This window comes from Pyrus communis, chromosome 4 (assembly GCF_041283825.1).
Source record: "Pyrus communis isolate YQ-2024b chromosome 4, ASM4128382v1, whole genome shotgun sequence".
NCBI classification, from domain to species: domain Eukaryota; kingdom Viridiplantae; phylum Streptophyta; class Magnoliopsida; order Rosales; family Rosaceae; genus Pyrus; species Pyrus communis.
The window spans coordinates 20,969,068-20,987,150 of NC_142568.1; the positions used below are offsets into that span (position 1 = coordinate 20,969,068).

Genomic DNA, 18,083 nt, shown 5'->3' on the forward strand with positions numbered 1-18,083 from the left:
GTTTTCAATTTTGCTTTCATTTCATCAAACATGAGGACAAAGTGTCTCGCAAGTGTCCTACGAGATGGTGGATAAAAATGAGGGCAAACAACACTACAGAAAAACCTAAACCCTCTCCCTTCAACATGTGTAAACGGCAACTCATCTAAAACAACCATTTGTACCAACGCCTTTATGCAATCCTCTTTCGTATTCCCCCTAGTCATAAGAGTACCAACACCATCATCAAAAGACAAAGTCTTTTGCCTTTTATCTAGATTTTTTCCCGGGTAACTTTTACATCTTCCTCCCTCAATATGTTTTCTAATGGTTGAAGTACCATTTCCAGAAGGGTTAGCTGCAAAGGTAGTAGAACAGTACTTACACCTAGCTCTCCTTCTAATTATTGTCTCTTTGGTCCCATCCGGCTTCACAATGTTTTCTATGTCATCGTATTCCACAAAATGCTCCCACACTGTTGACCTACGCCTACTGTAGCCAAGAGGAGGCAATGGAGGAATAGCATTCAGTTGAGTTGGTGATTGTGCTTGAGTTGGTGGTTGTGGTGGAGTTGGTGGTTGGGATTGGGTTTCAGTTGGTGGTGATAGTGTTGGACCCGGTAATGACGAAGGCGATGATGAAGAAACAGATGCAACAGAAGAACAAAAACCATGTGATGTTGATTGGTTCGTCATCCCTAAAATAAACAAAAATAGAAATGCTACTGTTAAACTTAAACTTAAGCAATGCAGATGCTACTGACCAAAACCTAACCAACAAAAGTAAGGTCATACACTACGCCTAATAACGTAAAGTCAATGTACTTGCAAGAGAGTATTGTGATGAAACTATCAACGAAGTTTACAAGATGCATGTACAGCTCTCTCTCTCTCTCCACGGAGTGTAAGTTGCCAGATAGGGAAGGACAACGAAACATGAACAATTAAGTTAAAGAAGATATTCAAAAAGGAAAAGGAGATTCGTGGGGTATATAACTCAGTCCCTTAGGTTCCTGCCGAGCCAAAATATTCAAAAACAGAAGAAAAGCACTCACACCATGAAAAATTTTATATATCCAAAATATCCAAAATATTCAAAATATTCAGTCACTTTCTAAATCCTTTTCCACATGTTGCTAGTCTAACGTTTTATCCTTTAACATGGGAGCAGTGACACGGTTTTTGTTTGTTGTTCTAAATGATGATCTGCAGACATGTTACCTAGTTTGCAGCAAGGGCAGGAGAAAATGTCAAAAAGTGATGTATCATCCTCCATATTCATGGAAGATGAAGAGGTGGGTTGCGAACTTGCTACTAGCCTGTTAGAGGTGAACTAAATTTTAAATTTCTGTGAGAATGTGCAGCTTCTATATGTATGAATAATGTGCAGCTTCTATATGTATGAATAATGTATGAACTTATCTGGTTGGTGATAGAATAATGTGCAGCTTCTATATGTATGAATAATGTGCAGCTTCTATATGTATGAATAATGTATGAACTTATCTGGTTGGTGATAGAATAATGTGCAGCTTCTATATGTATGAATGGCAGAGAGGCTAGGTTTTGTTAGTGAAGCTTCTATATGTATGAATGGCAGCAAAGCAACTCACAGTCAAAGAATGGCAGCAAAGCAACTCACATTACAAAATTTCCCACATCTTACTAAACAATGGCAGCAAAGCAACTCACAGTCAAAGAATAAAGTCACAGAAACCAAGCAATTGAAACAGAACACTCTTCAAATTTTCACCCAACACTGCAAAATTACGACTCTTCCAAAACCATTCAATCAACCAATCAAGCAATCGAAATCGAGGTACCTGGACACCGCCGTCGCCGGAGCGGCAAGGAACGAGGACGGGACCGGGCAGGGGAACGCTGAAGCCTTTGCGGGGAACGCTGAAGCCTTTGCGGGGAACGCTGAAGTCTTTGCGGGGAAGCTCAAGCCCTTTCGTTCGCGTAAGAAGCTTCTCAAGAAGCTCAAGCCCTCTCAATATGACAGTATCTCATCTGTGTGAAATCTGAAATGGGGGAGAATCAGGATTTAGGAATAGGAATGGGGGAAATCTGAAATGAGCGGCGTGGTGAAGGTCAGAAGGTGTCTCCGTGTGTGTAAGTGAAAATGAACCCTAATTGGGATAGGATCCTCTGCTTTGCAATTTAGTGAAACCAATTTTTTCAACTTATTATAGCACGACATGTGTGTGTGTATATAATTTATTTATTTATTATTAATAAAACGGTTCGGTTCGGTTCGATCGGTTCTTGATTATTCGAAACCGGAACCGGAACCGGTATGAACGGTTCGGTTCGGTTTTTCACTCAAAGTTGACTTTTCCGGTCAACACGGTTTTTTTCGGTTTTTTTTCTTACGGTTCGATGCGGTTTTGCGGTTTGGCGGTTTTTATGCCCACCCCTAGTCTCTATTTCTCTGTCCTCCCTCCCTCTCTAACTATGTGTTGTTCGAATGGAACCTTACGACTCCAATTTTCCCGACGAGTTGCAGGTTTCCCGATGTGTTTTCCGGCCAACACTCGTTAAATTGGATAAAGTTAGCACCGCAAAAAAAATCATCACCATCCCTAGACCGAGATCTTAACTTTGAATGCTCGAATCTTTCATGGATTTGAAGAAGCCCAAACAGGCCGATACTTCCAGGCCATTTTCCGGCCACATTCGACCACATTTTGGCCTTGATTCAGGTAAAATCGTAATCTTGTCACTCCCAGCTTCAATTTGGTATATTTGATATGAAAGTTGGTTGTGAAATGAATCTGAAAGAGAGTCGGAAAGTTAATGATTGATCTAGGTGACCGGAGATGACGAGGAGTCTGTCGGGAGTGGTCGTTGAGCATGACGAGGATGAGAAAGAGAGGATAGTCTTAGCTAGTCCCATGGTTATTGGGGGGTCTCACTAAGACCTCTTAGTGAAGGGTTTTGTCCATGCTAGTCCCCTTTAGTCTCATTAATGTTAGTTCCAGCATGGAACAAACACAGTATTGGACTAATAGCTAGTCCAGTCCAGTCCAGTCCAACTTAGTGAGGGCAAACAAACGCCCCCTAATAGTTCTAATAGAGAAAAACAAGTTTTTTTTATTGATGAATAATGATTTTGAAGTTTTGAATCCTTCAACTAAAGTATGACTCGATTTATGGATATTTTGTTTGTTTGCTTTTTCTTGGGATTAAATAATGAAACTCTTTTTGTCAACCAGAAAAGGGTGAAAAGAATACTTAATCTTTTATCACACAAAAAAAATGATGGGCAATAATGTAATTTCATAAGTCTTAATTTTACTGTTTTTTATTGAAATCTCACCTACATATGATATTAAAATATCTTCAATATTAAAAAAAAAAAAAAACCAAAAACAAAAATCTCACTCACCCACACATTCTCTCTCTCTCCCCCCTCTCTCCTTCTCATTTTCTAAAAAAATATGTTCATGCACACAAAGTATGTAGACAAATACTAATATTATATTGTATTTGTTTTTCTCTACCGTTTGTCTGCCCCCAACACACAATTACAATGACTTTTGATTAGTAGTGCAAAGACATATAACTTGATTCTTGGTGCAAATAACGATTATCCAACCTCATAAACCTTGACCACTCACTAGTGGGTGGAATGTCTCCATCCAAGTGAAAAGCATCAATGTCAAATGTTTTTCTGGCAAAGTGATGGACTCCATCGCATTCTCTAGCAAGTTCAAATCTATGGAAGGATCTTGAATCCCCAGTACATGGATGGGTTTGGTAGTAGAAAAAAAAAAAAAGCCATGGAAATGCTATACATATGCAATTATACAAGAACAAAGGATGCTTATTTGAAGAAAAAAAACATTCAACTAGAGACGTTATTTTATAAAAGGAATGGATGTAAAAATAGCTTTACATTTTGAATTGGATTTGAAATGGTAGTTTAGATAATAAATTTGAGTTTAAAAAGATATTAATTATTTAATTAAAAAAATATAGGTAGAGAGTAAGTTATGTGTAGAAAAAAGTTTGATGGGTTGAAATAAAATTTTCCTTTTTCTTTCGTCTTTCTCGTATTTCACTCTCTCTCTAGACTTTCTCTCTCCTCCGGCTAGCAAAAGGTAATCTCTTCTTCCTCTCTCTCTCTCTCTCTCTCTGAATCTCATTTTGCCACTCTGCGATTAAATCAACCGAACGAGTCCTTCATCTCGGTTCGTCCGATATGGTTCACTTTTCCCTGCTTTGGGTGTCAAAAAATTTCCAAAATTCAACTCGCAATCTCAGTCGGGTCTGTTTTTGCTTCTAGTTTTTCATTGGGTTTTGCATTCGATTTCCATCGGTTCGCATACTTGGCTCTAATTTTCATCTGGGTTTTCTTGATCCAAATAGATATTACAAATTTGGGATTTGGGTAGTGCTTTTCTTTTCGATTTTTTTTCCGATTAAGATCTGCTACACTGTCTCTGTGTGCATGCTAAATTATGCTTTCTCTTTGTTGTATTTACGTTTTTTGGGCTTGTCGAATTGTTGTCTTTAGTATCAGCAATCATAAAGTTAATATTTGTGGTAGTGCTAAATTATGCTTAATTAATCACATTTTGTTTATCCATGTTTGGTCCATAATTGCTAATTACTAATGGTATATCGTGATCCATTGTGCACCGTTTATGATTCGATCATGTGAAAGTTAAACCTTAGGAGTTAAGAGTTAGGATTGGGTGGTTTATGAGTTTTGACCTTGTTAACTGTTCTAGCTGTTTAGGATTGCTAGTGGAATTTTAAATGAATTGTTAGTGATGCCCAAGTATAGTCAAGTATTGAAAATTCAAGATTAAGGATTCAAGCCGGCATTCTTGCTTGGGCTGCTTTATTAATTTTGTGAGACTAGACGAGCTTAGTGTTGACATAGAGGGTTTGATCTATTTTCGAGTTCATTATTTGCTTATTCCATCAGTATCACTTTGTTATGTTTAATGCAACAAAAAAAAAAAAAAAAAAAAGGTAATTTGAATGGACGTCTTTGTGTTTATATGATTGCATACCGTAATGCTGCGAGTGTCTAAGCTGTGATGTAGTGACATATTGATGTTCTTGGATGATAAACCAAACCTCTTCTCTTGGCTGTAGGAGCACGTCTAGGCATGAGAGCATTGTTGCTACTGAAGTAGCAGGTGTTTGTAACTTATGGGGACTGAAAACCCTGGTCGTCCGAATTTTACTACAAGACCTGCCACTGCACCTTTTGCGGCTCCTCCTCAGAATGTGACGCCTTTTTCATCTTCAGGTCCCATGGTTGGACAGGAGGCATCTGGTTTTAGACCTCCTCCACCTGTCACTCAACAGACACCTTTTTCATCGTCTGGGCCCGTGGTTGGTTCAGCTGCCTCTAACTTCGGACCTACTCCACCGGTTGCTCCACAGACTAATGTGCCACTCTCGTCAACTGGATCTGCAGTTGGACCACAAGCCTCTCCTTTTAGACCTACCCTGCCAGGTAGGTTTCATGATCCATCTGTGCCTCCTCCGCCAACTTCAAGTGTCCCGCCGAGTGTTGGACCTTTGTCCCGTTTCCCAACACCACATTATCTATCAGCAGCACAAGCACCCCCTACACGTGGTCCACCTGTAGGCCAAATGCCATATCAACCTCCTCCAGGTCAAGCACCGTTTCAACGACCACAACAGCAGATACCTTCTGTGCCAATGGGACCTCCACCTCAAAGCTTTAATTCTGTACCACCAAGTGTGAATGCTCTTCAGTCTCTATCAGATTCATCATTCCCAGCTTCCCTACCAAATTCTCAGACATCTTTTCCTGGATTCCCCCGTAAGCAGTCTAGTGCAGACTCACAAGCCCCACCTGCTCAGTCTCCATTTCTTACTCATCAAGGAAACTATGCAGCTGCTCCACCAGCAATGTCCTCTCCTTTTGCTGCCCACCAAGGAGGTTATGCTCCACCTCTGCAAGGTGCAGCTCCATTGGGTATGCAGTCAAGGGACCACATGCAACATCACGGTTCTGGACCTCCTGTTGGTGCTGTCCAAGCCTTGACGGACGACTTCAGCTCACTATCTATTGGATCTGTGCCCGGATCAATTGAACCTGGACTTGACCCTAAAGCTTTGCCAAGGCCTTTGGCTGGTGACGTGGAGCCAAAAGCACTTGCTCAGGTGTATCCCATGAACTGCAATCCTAGATTTCTACGGTTTACAACTGGTGCAATACCAAGTTCTCAGTCTTTGTCTTCAAGGTGGCATTTACCTTTGGGAGCAGTTGTTTGTCCACTTGCTGAACCACCTGATGGGGTTAGTGCATGTGCATCTATTACTCAAACATTCAAAATGATCAAAATTGATTGAAGTTCGATTCACTGTAACTATCTTGTTCTTTGTTATCTGTCTAGGAGGAAGTTCCAATTGTTAATTTTGGTTCTGCCGGGATCATTCGCTGTAGAAGATGTCGGACATATGTGAACCCCTATGTGACATTTACAGATGCTGGAAGAAAGTGGCGTTGCAACATTTGTGCTCTACTTAATGATGGTAAATGGAATTCCCTAAGAATAAATTGAACTTATTATTATTAACAAATGTATGGAAGGATGCAGAATGTTGACACAAAATCTTCCTATGTTCAACTTCATGCTTTTCCATGTTGGCAGCATTAAGCAGCTGAGTTTGCCATATATTTTATTCATATTTCTTAGTTATACTTACCCAAATAGGATTTCTGTAATATATTGTGCAATATATGTATTGAATATTCCTGCTTGCTTTATAGTCCAAAACGTTGTTATTATATTCATTTTTTGTTTCATAATGCAGATATTTTCGACATTGCAACCTGTCATGCTAGAGTAGTATTTTGCATTTTCTAATTCTTAATAATTTTCCCTTAGTGCACTGAAGTTTCTAATATCATGATGAATGTACAGCAGCTTTGCTCTATTTTTAATCCTGGTTTTACCTGAATGTAATCAAGTTTTCTTGCTAGATACTACTTGTTTTTGGTTACTAAATATTAACCATGGTAGTGGGATGTCGTTTGGTTCTTGGTAAATATATCTTATTTAATATTTCTGGTCAAGCATAAAGTGATAAATTGGATTTACTTTCTCGTTCAGTCCCTGGGGATTACTTTGCTCATTTGGATGCCACTGGCAGAAGAATTGATTTGGATCAACGGCCTGAGCTTACACGGGGTAGCGTGGAATTTGTTGCTCCAACTGAATATATGGTGCGGCCTCCTATGCCGCCACTGTATTTTTTCCTCATTGACGTTTCGTTATCTGCTGTCAGAAGTGGTATGATTGAGGTAAACACTGTTTCTAATGCTTTTACGGAAACTCAACCTTGCATTCTGAAACCTGTTTGTTTATGAATTATTGCTAATATACAACTACAGACCTTTGGGGAGTATTATGCATGGTTCATTGATCATCCAGTAGTGCTAGTGTATATTGTTCTTGGTTGCCCCTTGAGAGTATAGTGTCAGAGGCTCTTGGATTGAGATTAGGAAGAAAAGATGATTTTATTAATATACAATATCATATCTAGTATGCTGTGTCTGGTTTTATTTTTGTGAAAAAGATAAAGTAGGCTGGCTCAGATGCCTAACTTTGGGAATTTTCTCATACATGACACTTATAGAATGGGTTTTGCTGAGATGAACTTCTCTTGTTTATGAAATAGTTTGTTTAAGGACTTTTAATAGTGTGAATCTCATGGCTGGTTGTGATGTCTTTTCATTTGAGTTATTTTACTATGTCTTTGATTGATTACTACACAAGGTCTGTCTACCTCTCTGTTGGAATTATTGATTACTACACAAGGTCTGTTTGCCTCTCTGTTGGAATTATTGAAATTTATTGATGAACTCTTTGCAGGTTGTGGCCCAAACTATTCGGTCATGCTTGGATGAGCTTCCTGGCTTCCCCAGAACACAAATTGGGTTTGCAACTTTTGACAGCACAATACATTTTTATAACTTGAAAGTATGTGTATCTGTTATTCACATAACTTATTATTTTCTGTTTCTTCCGACTACCAACATTTGTGTTGAGATCCTCTGAGTTTTATGTGCAGTCTTCTTTGACTCAGCCTCAAATGATGGTGGTCTCAGACCTGGATGATGTATTTGTTCCATTGCCAGATGATCTTCTTGTTAATCTATCTGAATCAAGAAGTGTAGTGGAGACCTTCCTAGATAGCTTGCCGTCTATGTTTCAAGACAACGTGAATGTTGAGTCTGCTTTTGGTCCAGCTCTTAAAGCCTCACTTATGCTTATGGTGTGTGAGTGTCTTCACACATAGCAATTCGAATTTTGCCTTTGGATAAAATTTATCACCAATTATAAAGCAGTGTGTTAATTTTTGTATTCCTTGAGTAATTGGCTATTAAGTACTTCATTATGCAGTTCCAAGAATCTGGTTGTTCATTTACTTTGCACTAACTTATGTCCACACATGCTTGTGCAGAGCAACCTTGGGGGAAAATTGTTAATTTTTCAAAATACACTGCCATCTCTTGGTGTTGGTCGCTTGAAGTTGCGTGGAGATGATCTTCGTGTCTATGGCTCTGATAAAGAGCATTCACTAAGACTACCAGAGGATCCTTTCTACAAGCAGATGGCTGCAGAATTTACCAAATTCCAGATAGGGGTGGATGTGTATGCCTTCAGTGACAAGTACACTGATATAGCTTCATTAGGTACATATTTATAGTTGTATCATATTCTGTTTCCCTTTCATAGAACTAAAGATCAAGATGATGTTAGCAGATAGTAGGATCTTTCGATGATACTTCTCTCCATTGATATGTTGAGAAGTCTTATATGATCCACCAATTTTCTAGTTGTTGCCCTTGTGGGGAAATATGCTTTAACCATGGTTTTCTCCAATTTATTGCATTACCTATTTTCCTAGAAAATGGTAGTCTCTGCCTTCTAGTGAACATTTTGAAGAAAGAATCTGAATTTACACATTTGAAACTTTTACCATCTTGTTTGTAGTTCTTGTTTCCAGCAGCTATTGATAGACCCATATCAGGGTGTGATGGTTATTGAGTTGTATGCTCTCGCATGAACTATATTTACCATGCAGCTAAAAAGTTCTATAGTATATAATTGCTGTGGTCTTCCAAATGTAGGTACTCTGGCAAAATATACTGGGGGTCAGGTGTATTATTACCCGAATTTTCTATCAACCATTCATGGAGATAAGTTGAGACATGAATTAGCCAGAGATCTTATTAGAGAAACTGCCTGGGAAGCAGTGATGCGCATAAGATGTGGAAAAGGTTTGCCATTGATGATTCTCCATAACAACTTTATTGTGCTCACATAAATATGTTGTTTCACCTTTGTCAGAAATATGCTAATGTTTTGTTGTCTATACTTTTAGGAGTGCGCTTTACGTCTTACCATGGGAACTTTATGCTAAGGTCCACAGACTTATTAGCACTTCCTGCTGTAGATTGTGATAAAGCATTTGCGATGCAGTTATCTCTTGAAGAAACGCTTCTGACTATTCAGACAGTATATTTCCAAGTTGCCTTGCTGTATCCTTCCACTTAATGTTCGATTTTAAGTTTTAACTAAGACATCCTGTATGGTATTGTAGTGCTTGTTTTTCTTTTGATTATTCACAAATCATTCCCTTCCGATATTCTTTTTCCGAAGTTTCCTTTTCAGTTGCATATAAAGTTGTTTTGTTCATTATACTTTGATTATTCACATACTCCCTAGTTTATGTTGCTTTGGGGAAAATTTTGGAATGATATTTTGAAGGTTATTGTGAAGTGTCCTTAACGTTTTAAAGATACACTGCATCCTGCGGAGAGAGGCGTATTAGAGTACATACAGCAGCAGTACCGGTGGTAACAGATCTGTCTGAGATGTATCGGCAGGCTGATACTGGTGCTATTGTCACCTTGCTTTCCAGGCTAGGTGGGTAATTGAAACTCTGTTAGTAATGTTGTATGTTTTGAATCTCAGTTCTTATTTTTTTTTCTGAATCAAATTGCAGCAATTGAGAAAACTTTGTCCCATAAGTTGGAAGATGCTCGGAACTCTCTGCAGCTAAGAATTGTCAAAGCTCTCAAAGAATTTCGAAATCTCTATGCTGTACAACACCGCTTAGGAGGGAAGATGATATACTCAGAGTCTCTGAAGTTCTTGCCTTTGTATGGATTGGCACTTTGTAAATCAGCACCTCTTCGTGGGGGGTATGCAGACATGTCACTTGATGAGCGTTGTGCGGCAGGCCACACAATGATGACCTTACCAGTTAAAAAGTTGTTGAAGCTCCTATATCCCAGTTTAATACGGCTCGATGAGTATCTTTTGAACGTAATACAATTCCATTCACTTAAACTTGAGCGGTTTCATTTCACAATCATTAAATTTGTTTCCACTTCTTGTATTTTTAGGCATCTTCTGAAGCTGATGACGTCAAAATCATAAAGAATAGGTTACCACTACTTGCTGAGAGCTTAGATTTCAGAGGCCTTTATTTATTCGATGATGGGTTTCGCCATGTTCTATGGTTTGGTAGAGTTCTTCCACCTGATATAGCTAAGAATCTACTTGGGCCTGACTTTGCAGCAGAGTTATCAAAGGTATGATAAAGCCCCTTGAAGACAAAGTAGAACAAAAGAAGTATCATGTTTAAACATCCATCATTACTTTCTGCGTATTCTTTGTTTTGTGACTTTTGCATGTTTTATATAAGATCTGTAGTTTAGTTTCTTAATCTCTGTCCCTGCTGCATTATGCTGGAATTTAAATATACCTGAGCTCCCTATTACAGTAAAGTGTTATAAGAAACATATAATTGTCGATATGGCTGGCTTATGCGCAGCTGACTAATTTATAAAGCTTCCCAAAAAGCCTTGAGAATGCCACCCCCTTTTCCTACCCTAGTTTATATGACTCTAGTATGTCACTCTCTTTTCTTTTATCATTTGGATAACCCATTACTAGCTCTATGGTTTTACGTAAGAACTTTATTGGATTCTTATTCTGTGATCGGCCTTTGGTTTAGATATTTTTGGAGAGATCTTTGTAATCCGAACCTTTCTTGAAGTTTCTTTGTCCCAAGAATTCTGTGCTTCCCCGCTTTATCTGATTTACTTCTACCTTGTAACTTGTTGAACTGGCATTGTTTAGTACTATCGTTTAGATGTACTCTTATTGTTTTGGCTGATCAGGTTACCCTTTGTGAGCGCGATAATCAAATGTCAAAGAAGCTAATGAGGATACTAAAGAAATTTAGAGAAAGTGATCCTTCATATTATCAGTTGTGTTATCTTGTAAGACAAGGTGAGCAGCCCCGAGAAGGCCATCTTATACTTGTCAATCTTGTTGAGGAGCAGATGGGTGGAAGCAATGGTTATGTTGATTGGATAATACAAGTACACCGGCAAGTCCAGCAAAATCCGTAATGTAGAGGTAATGATGGCATTTATTAGATGTTGCTTCACACTGCTGAACAGATTCGAAATGCTTGTGCTCTATGATTATCCCCGATGAACTCTCTTTTACTTTCGATCTGGTAGGACGTTTATTAAGCAGACTAGATGCCTCATCTGTAGAGTGGTTATGCATTATTTACCTGGAAAAAAAGAAGAAGTAATGGAGCATTATTTCGTATTCAGCCATGGGAGCACCCCATGCTGTAGAGTCGAGGATGTTGAAGAACGGGTGGCTACCATGCACAGATTTTTGGACGATTCGGTACGTCATCATCACACGACGGAATGATCAAAGGAGATGTTCTGTAGTCATATAATGTCGAGTCGTCGTCTTCGTGTTAGGAAGAAACACGCGTAATTTTTTTGTATGTGATATCTTTTCCCCCTCCGATCTGATTGTTTATTGAGAGGAGGTAAGTGGTGTGGTAAGGAACCACCATGTTTACAAGATTTGTCGGATTTTGTTGTATTTTCTTCTTCCTTGGTCAGACGTTGAATTTTGTTGAGATAAGATCCCATTTCAAGAATGCTCGAATTCATATTGTTTTCAGATAACCAAAAACGCTTGAATTCATATCCCATTTCAAAGAGTAGTGATTTTCACGCTCCTTAAGTTTCTAACATTTGATTGGGTAAATCAAACAAAAACTACTGATATATTATCGATTTGATGATTTACCAGAAAAATTCATTAGGTACGTGCTTGTTCTCTGCAATGTACATGTTTTCTTTCTTTCCCAAGTACTGTGGTGTGCTTGTTACTTATTTCTTGTTTTCTGTTACCCGACGAAACAGCCATGGTTGCTTACCAAATGTGGTTAAAAGCATTGTTGTCGTCCAGAAGTAGTCCTAACTCCAAACATTACCCTGAGTTCCAGAGTGGTAAAATTGAGCGATGCCTATTTTACTTGGTTTTGGTAATAGCAGGTTTAGAGAGAGAGAGGGTGTGGCTTCTTTCTGTTTTGTTTGGGTTGATTATAATCTAATGGCCATATAAACATGGTTGGACTAAAGTCTTGAATAAAATTGAGCTGAAACTTTTTCCCATTTGAGATTAAATACGAGTACTGATTTTCACACTCCCCTTTTCTCGACGTGCACTTCTTTGTATGTGTGTTTATAGCTTTAGGTTGAATAGAGTAATGGAAAAAATGGAATGCACAAAGAGAAAATGAAAATGTTAATATCACAACTTTAAATACATCAATGGAAGATAAATGTGCTGAGACTAGTATTTTTCATGTGTCTCCATTCTGGCTTGTTGTGTTTTCACGTGTCCTCTCTCTCGCATGTAGTGTTTTCACTTGTCCATCTCTCTGTTCACTCTCTCTTTCATTTATGCAGTGCTTGTGTTCTCTTCCTTTTCTCTCAGTTTTCTCTTATGCTAACCTCCTTTGTTTTACACGCCTTTTCTTCTATTTCTCCTCTTTTTCATTTCTAGTCAGATCTGAAGCAAATCTTGTAGTGACCCTGTGTGGGCAGCTGCGAAGACATTAGTAGACTACAAGATGTGCTAGCTCTCGCACCTTCAAGGTAAGGAAAGATGAAATGCCTCGTATGTACAAAAATGCATCTCTTGGTAAGACGAATTTTGAGTTTGAAAGGGCTAAAAATAGATCCATATACTAGCTTAGCTTAAAACAAACAATATCTTACTATGTAGGTCAGGACGTGACAGATCTATTTGTTTTTTGTTATTATTATTTGAATTGTGAGCTAATGATGTGTGAGTTATATCAATTGATGAACAATTAGATGCAATTTTTTGGCTCGTTGATTCTAACCTTAACACTTATTCACTTTTATTTAGGAATTGTTTCGTTGGTTGCGGGTGGATCTTCAATCATGGATTTTGGTGTGGACAATTATTTAAGTATGAAATTTTAGATTTTCCTTTTTCACTTCAACTTTTAATTGCCTTTGTTTTATTCTCTATAAACAAATTAGTTATTGTTATTTTTTTTAGGATCTTAATTTTGAATTTTTTGTTATGATATCAATTATTTAAATAAAATTTTGCTCTATTTTCATAATAATCAGATGTAAATAATTTGTAGTAACATTATGTTATCCTTCGTATTTGGAGCTGCTTATTTTATCTTTTATTATCTCCAAATGATTTGCAGTAACGCCGTCATCAGCTTGTTGGCCTAAACTGCAATGCCTGAATTTGGCACATGTAACTTTGGATCAGGGATTCTACAGATGGATTTCATCGTCATGCAAGTGCATTAAAAGAGTTACATCTTCGAAATGTTCATGGCGAAATGGACATCGCCATTGAAAGTGCATCTTTGAAATCATATAGTATTTACAGTGGAAACTTTAATCCTCGCCATTTTAAAATTTCTGGTGAGAAATTTGAAAATATACGCATGTATATATCATTTAGTAGTGTTACCTCGACAATCTACTATTTCGAAAGCCGAAAAGACTCACATAAGTATTTTAATCTCGTCCTGACCATCATCGTATAACTCATCGATACCAGATATCGAACCCATATCGTGTAAAATATAAACTTGAAATTCATCATCAACCACTAAGTCAACCCCGTAATGATTAAACATAAGCATAATTGGAATATACCCTTTTGTTTCTTTAATGTGGAACTTGGCCGAAATACAACATAATAGGTCCAAATCCCAAATAATACTCCAATTGTTTAATCAGATAAATAAAACGTTGGATATAATAAAAAGAAAATGAATGAAAAATATTTGAAAATTTTGAATTTTAAATAAAGGGTAAAATGAGATTTTTTTAGTGTAAAAATGTGACTTTTCGTTAAAATAAACAATACCAGAAAGTTTTCTTTAAAGTTACCAATAATAAATTATAGGAGAGTGCTTATGTCTTTTTGAGGTGGGCGCCCTTGTTGTAAAGGAGGAGCGGCCAGAATAAATATAGTCCAACATGGAAGTCATTTTACTGTAGAAAAGATGGCAAAAAAGTGGCTTAACAAACGAATTTAGGGGCATTTTGGTCCGCACACTGCCCTAGAACAGTACCACCCGAGTTTGAGTTTGAGTACGTATATATAAATTTTTATTCCTGTATTCCATAAAGAAAAGAAACTCGGCGTATAGAACAATTATATGTACATAATGATTTGATAAGATAACACTTACAACTGTACAAGACCTTGCTATTGCACCAGCATCGTAGCAAAGCGTAAATTATTTTAATCAGGTACATACCAATTGGTTGTGAATTTTCTGACTGCAGGTTGTTGAAATACTAGCCACAACAATCTTAGCATCAGCCTCCTCCTGCAAGGAAATGAAGTTAAACTTAAAACAGATCAATCTGGGAACACATGTAAATAAAAATTAGGGTTGTCTAACTTCGTATTTATTTGGGGGTGAAACTACTGTAGAATAGGATTATTAAATGAAAAAACATTATTTTTGACAGATAAAAAGGAGAAGACTGAAAAAGAAATAAAAAAACATGTCCCAAAGTTGAAAAAACATGTAAAAAATCTTTGGTGTAATTTTAAGAAATAAAGTTAGTTAACAGACAATAATCATTGGTGGCTGATTTCTTAAGGCCACTGATTTCAGTGGCATCCCACTGTAAAGCCACCAAAAAATCGTAAGAGTAGTAGCTTTATATATATGGCCACCAATTGCAAAGGGTGTGCAAAAAATGGTGTGCAATGAGCATAATTCGAGTAGTGTATGCTCCTACTCACCGTGAAAAGGAAAGGGTGCATAATTCCAATTGCAAATTTGTCTAATTCTCAAACAAATTTTTTTTTAGTACAGTGATATATTTTATAATAAGAGAAGGGAGAGTTCGGTTCGGTTAAGCTACATAATGGGTAACTTAATTTGGAATCGAATTCGCCATCTACGAAATTCGAACATAAGACCTCTCACTTAAAATACCACCAAACTGTAGTATTGAATGACATTTGTTGAGAGTAGATTAAGATTAAGATTTTATGTCCTCGAAGTTCCTTGAGAGTAGATTAAGATTTCATCACAAGTGACATTGGTTGATGTCACGCATCATAATTCGGAAACACCGATGATATTAGTAATTGAAACGTAGGTGTTTTTTTTTTCCTTGAAATGAAACACTTATATGTTCCAATTTTTAATTTCATTATTCAGAATTTACTTCAAATTTCAAAAATTCCTATAGCGTCGTATAATTCTTCACCAACCGACTTCACATTATTAGAAATGTCATGATCGAAAACTAATAATGTACTTGAGATGAACACCAATTTCTTTCACACTTCATATGTTCCCTTCCTTTTCTACAATGTGCACTTGACATTTTCAAAGATATATCTCGTATAGATATACGAAAGGGAACTACATGTGCAATGCGTGTGAGTGAAGTTAAAGAAGAAGTTATATCAAAAGAACAAAACGAACATATGAGACTAAATGGTAAAGTACATTACTAAATGACGCTACAAAAAATATGAACATTGCGCACAATAAATTATATGTGTCCCTTGAAGCCAAGGAACACAAACTTATGTGCCCATAGACCAATAGCAATAGTACAGCAACTGTTGGATAATGCTATAAATTGTTATTAGACAATGAGGTGCTTTTTAGCTGGAGAGAGAGAGAGAGAGAGAGAGAGAGAGAGAGAGAGAGAGAGAGAGAGAGAGAGAGAGAGAGAGAGAGAGAGAGAGAGAGAGAGAGAGAGAGAGAGAGAGAGAGAGAGAGAGAGAGAGAGAGGTTGTCTTTCACAAAATGAAGTAGGGAACAGTGTGTTTATTTTATATATATATATATATATATATATATATCCATGTAATCAAACCAACTGAGCATCAGATAATTATTATTTAAGAAACTTATGAACGATGAAAGCTAATTTCCCTCCGACTCCGAGTATGGAACTACTGCTGACATAGCAAGCCCGCATGGTCCGTCTTTAAGATTGACACCTTTCGGCAGTCGGATGTAGCCTCCGTCACCCCATTGTGGACCCCAGGAGTTCTTCACAACCCACCACTCTTGTCCGATAAAAACATCACCGCCATATCCGACGACAAGGACGGCATGTGTTGTGTTCTGGCCACAGTGCCCATCGTACACACCAGTTCTGTAAGTTTTAAATTCAGGGTCATGAAAATCCACCAGAGCAGAAACGGGCTGCCGGGAAACTTCTATAGCCAAGGAGGCTTCATTGGGAGAGACAAAGGCATAACCGGTAACAGTTATAATGTCGCTGTAGTCGCCTTCTGGCTTCGCTAAACAGATCGGTGACTGTACGCCCTTGTACGGGTATTCCTCTTCCGTATCAATGCTTTGTTGGATGTCAGACATGTACTTCATGGCTTTGTCTATATAGCCACCACTGCAGCCCTTATTGTACCCATGAGTGTCACAGTCGATGAGTTGCTGAACTGAAAGGTCGACTAAGTCGTCGGTCTTGATTTTGTTCAGCCCTTCCACGGCTCCTACTGCACTAAATGCCCAGCAGGACCCTGTATCACAAACAACATAAAGTACATTTTAAGTTCCCCAACAACTCGTTGAACAATTATTGTGTTTTATTTTCCTTTCTTAACAAATAAATAGTTGCATATATAATTGAAGGGTTAACTACTTGTTCAAAACTTTCTAGAGGGTTTTGATGGGTTTTATTAAAATATTAAAACTTGATCTGTTTAAATTTACTAAAACATGATCATTTTATTAATGCAAAAAGCTGAAATCCTTTAGTTTTTTTATTGAAAAAAACTAAAATTTTAAACAAAGGTGAAGTATTAACTAGTGTAAGAAATTAAGCATAGTCTTACCACAAAGGCCCTGATCCTTCACCGAGGTCACAGCCCCAGCATCCACCCAATCCACGTATTCTCGCACATCCTCAAGTCCAGCATCGTCAATGTAGATGGCGTCGTTGGTTGGAGACGAGTGGGGGGCCACTCTTCCACCTGCGCAAGTAGCCAGTCTCTGAAACTCATCGTCCGTGAGGTCCGATAGAGCGTTGAATCCAGAGGTGTATGTCTTGCTTGTGTCTTTGTTGGAAGCCTCAATGAACTTAGCTGTAGCCTTGAAATTTTGGTAGCGCATCTCCCTCTCCTCTAGGGTGTTGTACACTCTCCCGTGTTCCTTCATCCACTTGATGTGCATCTCCCGCATTGCTTCTTCCTCATCATGATTCGTCCCCACCTCCTCATTGCCATGAAATTGGCTAGCCGAGGAAGGAGAGGTTGCCAAAGTTCCTATGGTTAGTGCTACAAAGAATATTGTTTTGAGGGGAGACATGTTGCTAGCTAGCTTTTGATCTCACTGAGTAATAGTTTGCACAAATGAATGGGTTTTTATACTAACTCACACACTTGTAAAGTGTCAGCGTTTATCTCTCCCATTAAACTCTGATGTACCTCACAAATTACCAATAATGCACCATATTTTCCGTGTAAGCGACAGTGTATGAGGTTTTGAGAAAAAATGTAAAGGGAACACAATATTGCAAGTGTGAAATGAAGAAATTGGTGTTGATGTAATTTGAAAACTTTCAACTGCCCAAACAATATTTGTCCGATTGATTATCTTTACATCATTCTAACCATTCACATCCCATTTGCATTATATTTAGGCACTTAGGCTAGCTTACTGTTTAATTTCATGTACCAAAAGAGAGTCCCATTGAAATGAAGAGAT

At 37.9% G+C, this 18,083-nt stretch overlaps 2 protein-coding genes and 1 long non-coding RNA gene across 8 annotated transcripts; 2 read left to right on the plus strand and 1 right to left on the minus strand.

Moving 5' to 3' along the window:
- The first annotated feature begins 3,843 nt into the window (after window positions 1-3,843).
- On the plus strand, window positions 3,844-11,998 carry LOC137722710 (protein transport protein SEC24 A). 6 transcript variants are annotated; one of them, XM_068461777.2, is made up of 14 exons: window positions 3,844-4,084; window positions 5,091-6,269; window positions 6,368-6,506; window positions 7,088-7,278; window positions 7,850-7,957; window positions 8,049-8,252; window positions 8,442-8,673; window positions 9,112-9,261; window positions 9,366-9,522; window positions 9,783-9,910; window positions 9,990-10,312; window positions 10,393-10,581; window positions 11,173-11,413; window positions 11,521-11,998. In XM_068461777.2, exons 2-13 carry the CDS (start codon window positions 5,148-5,150, stop codon window positions 11,404-11,406), a joined length of 3,177 nt encoding a protein of 1,058 aa, XP_068317878.2. In that variant the 5' UTR covers window positions 3,844-4,084; window positions 5,091-5,147; the 3' UTR covers window positions 11,407-11,413; window positions 11,521-11,998. The 6 variants fall into 6 exon arrangements, with proteins under 6 accessions (XP_068317878.2, XP_068317880.2, XP_068317881.2 ...); XM_068461779.2 differs by having other exon boundaries at window positions 3,951-4,084; window positions 11,557-11,998; XM_068461780.2 differs by having other exon boundaries at window positions 3,951-4,084; window positions 11,620-11,998.
- Window positions 11,999-12,581: 583 nt separating this feature from the next.
- On the plus strand, window positions 12,582-13,868 carry LOC148697619 (uncharacterized). The gene is made up of 3 exons (XR_015961262.1): window positions 12,582-13,015; window positions 13,247-13,309; window positions 13,563-13,868. It is a non-coding gene; the product is annotated as an uncharacterized LOC148697619 (long non-coding RNA).
- Window positions 13,869-16,129: 2,261 nt separating this feature from the next.
- Window positions 16,130-17,718, minus strand: LOC137722470 (fruit bromelain-like). The gene is made up of 2 exons (XM_068461478.2): window positions 17,213-17,718; window positions 16,130-16,897 (listed from the first exon to the last, which is right to left on the minus strand). Exons 1-2 carry the CDS (start codon window positions 17,682-17,684, stop codon window positions 16,278-16,280), a joined length of 1,092 nt encoding a protein of 363 aa, XP_068317579.2. The 5' UTR covers window positions 17,685-17,718; the 3' UTR covers window positions 16,130-16,277.
- Window positions 17,719-18,083: the final 365 nt, after the last annotated feature.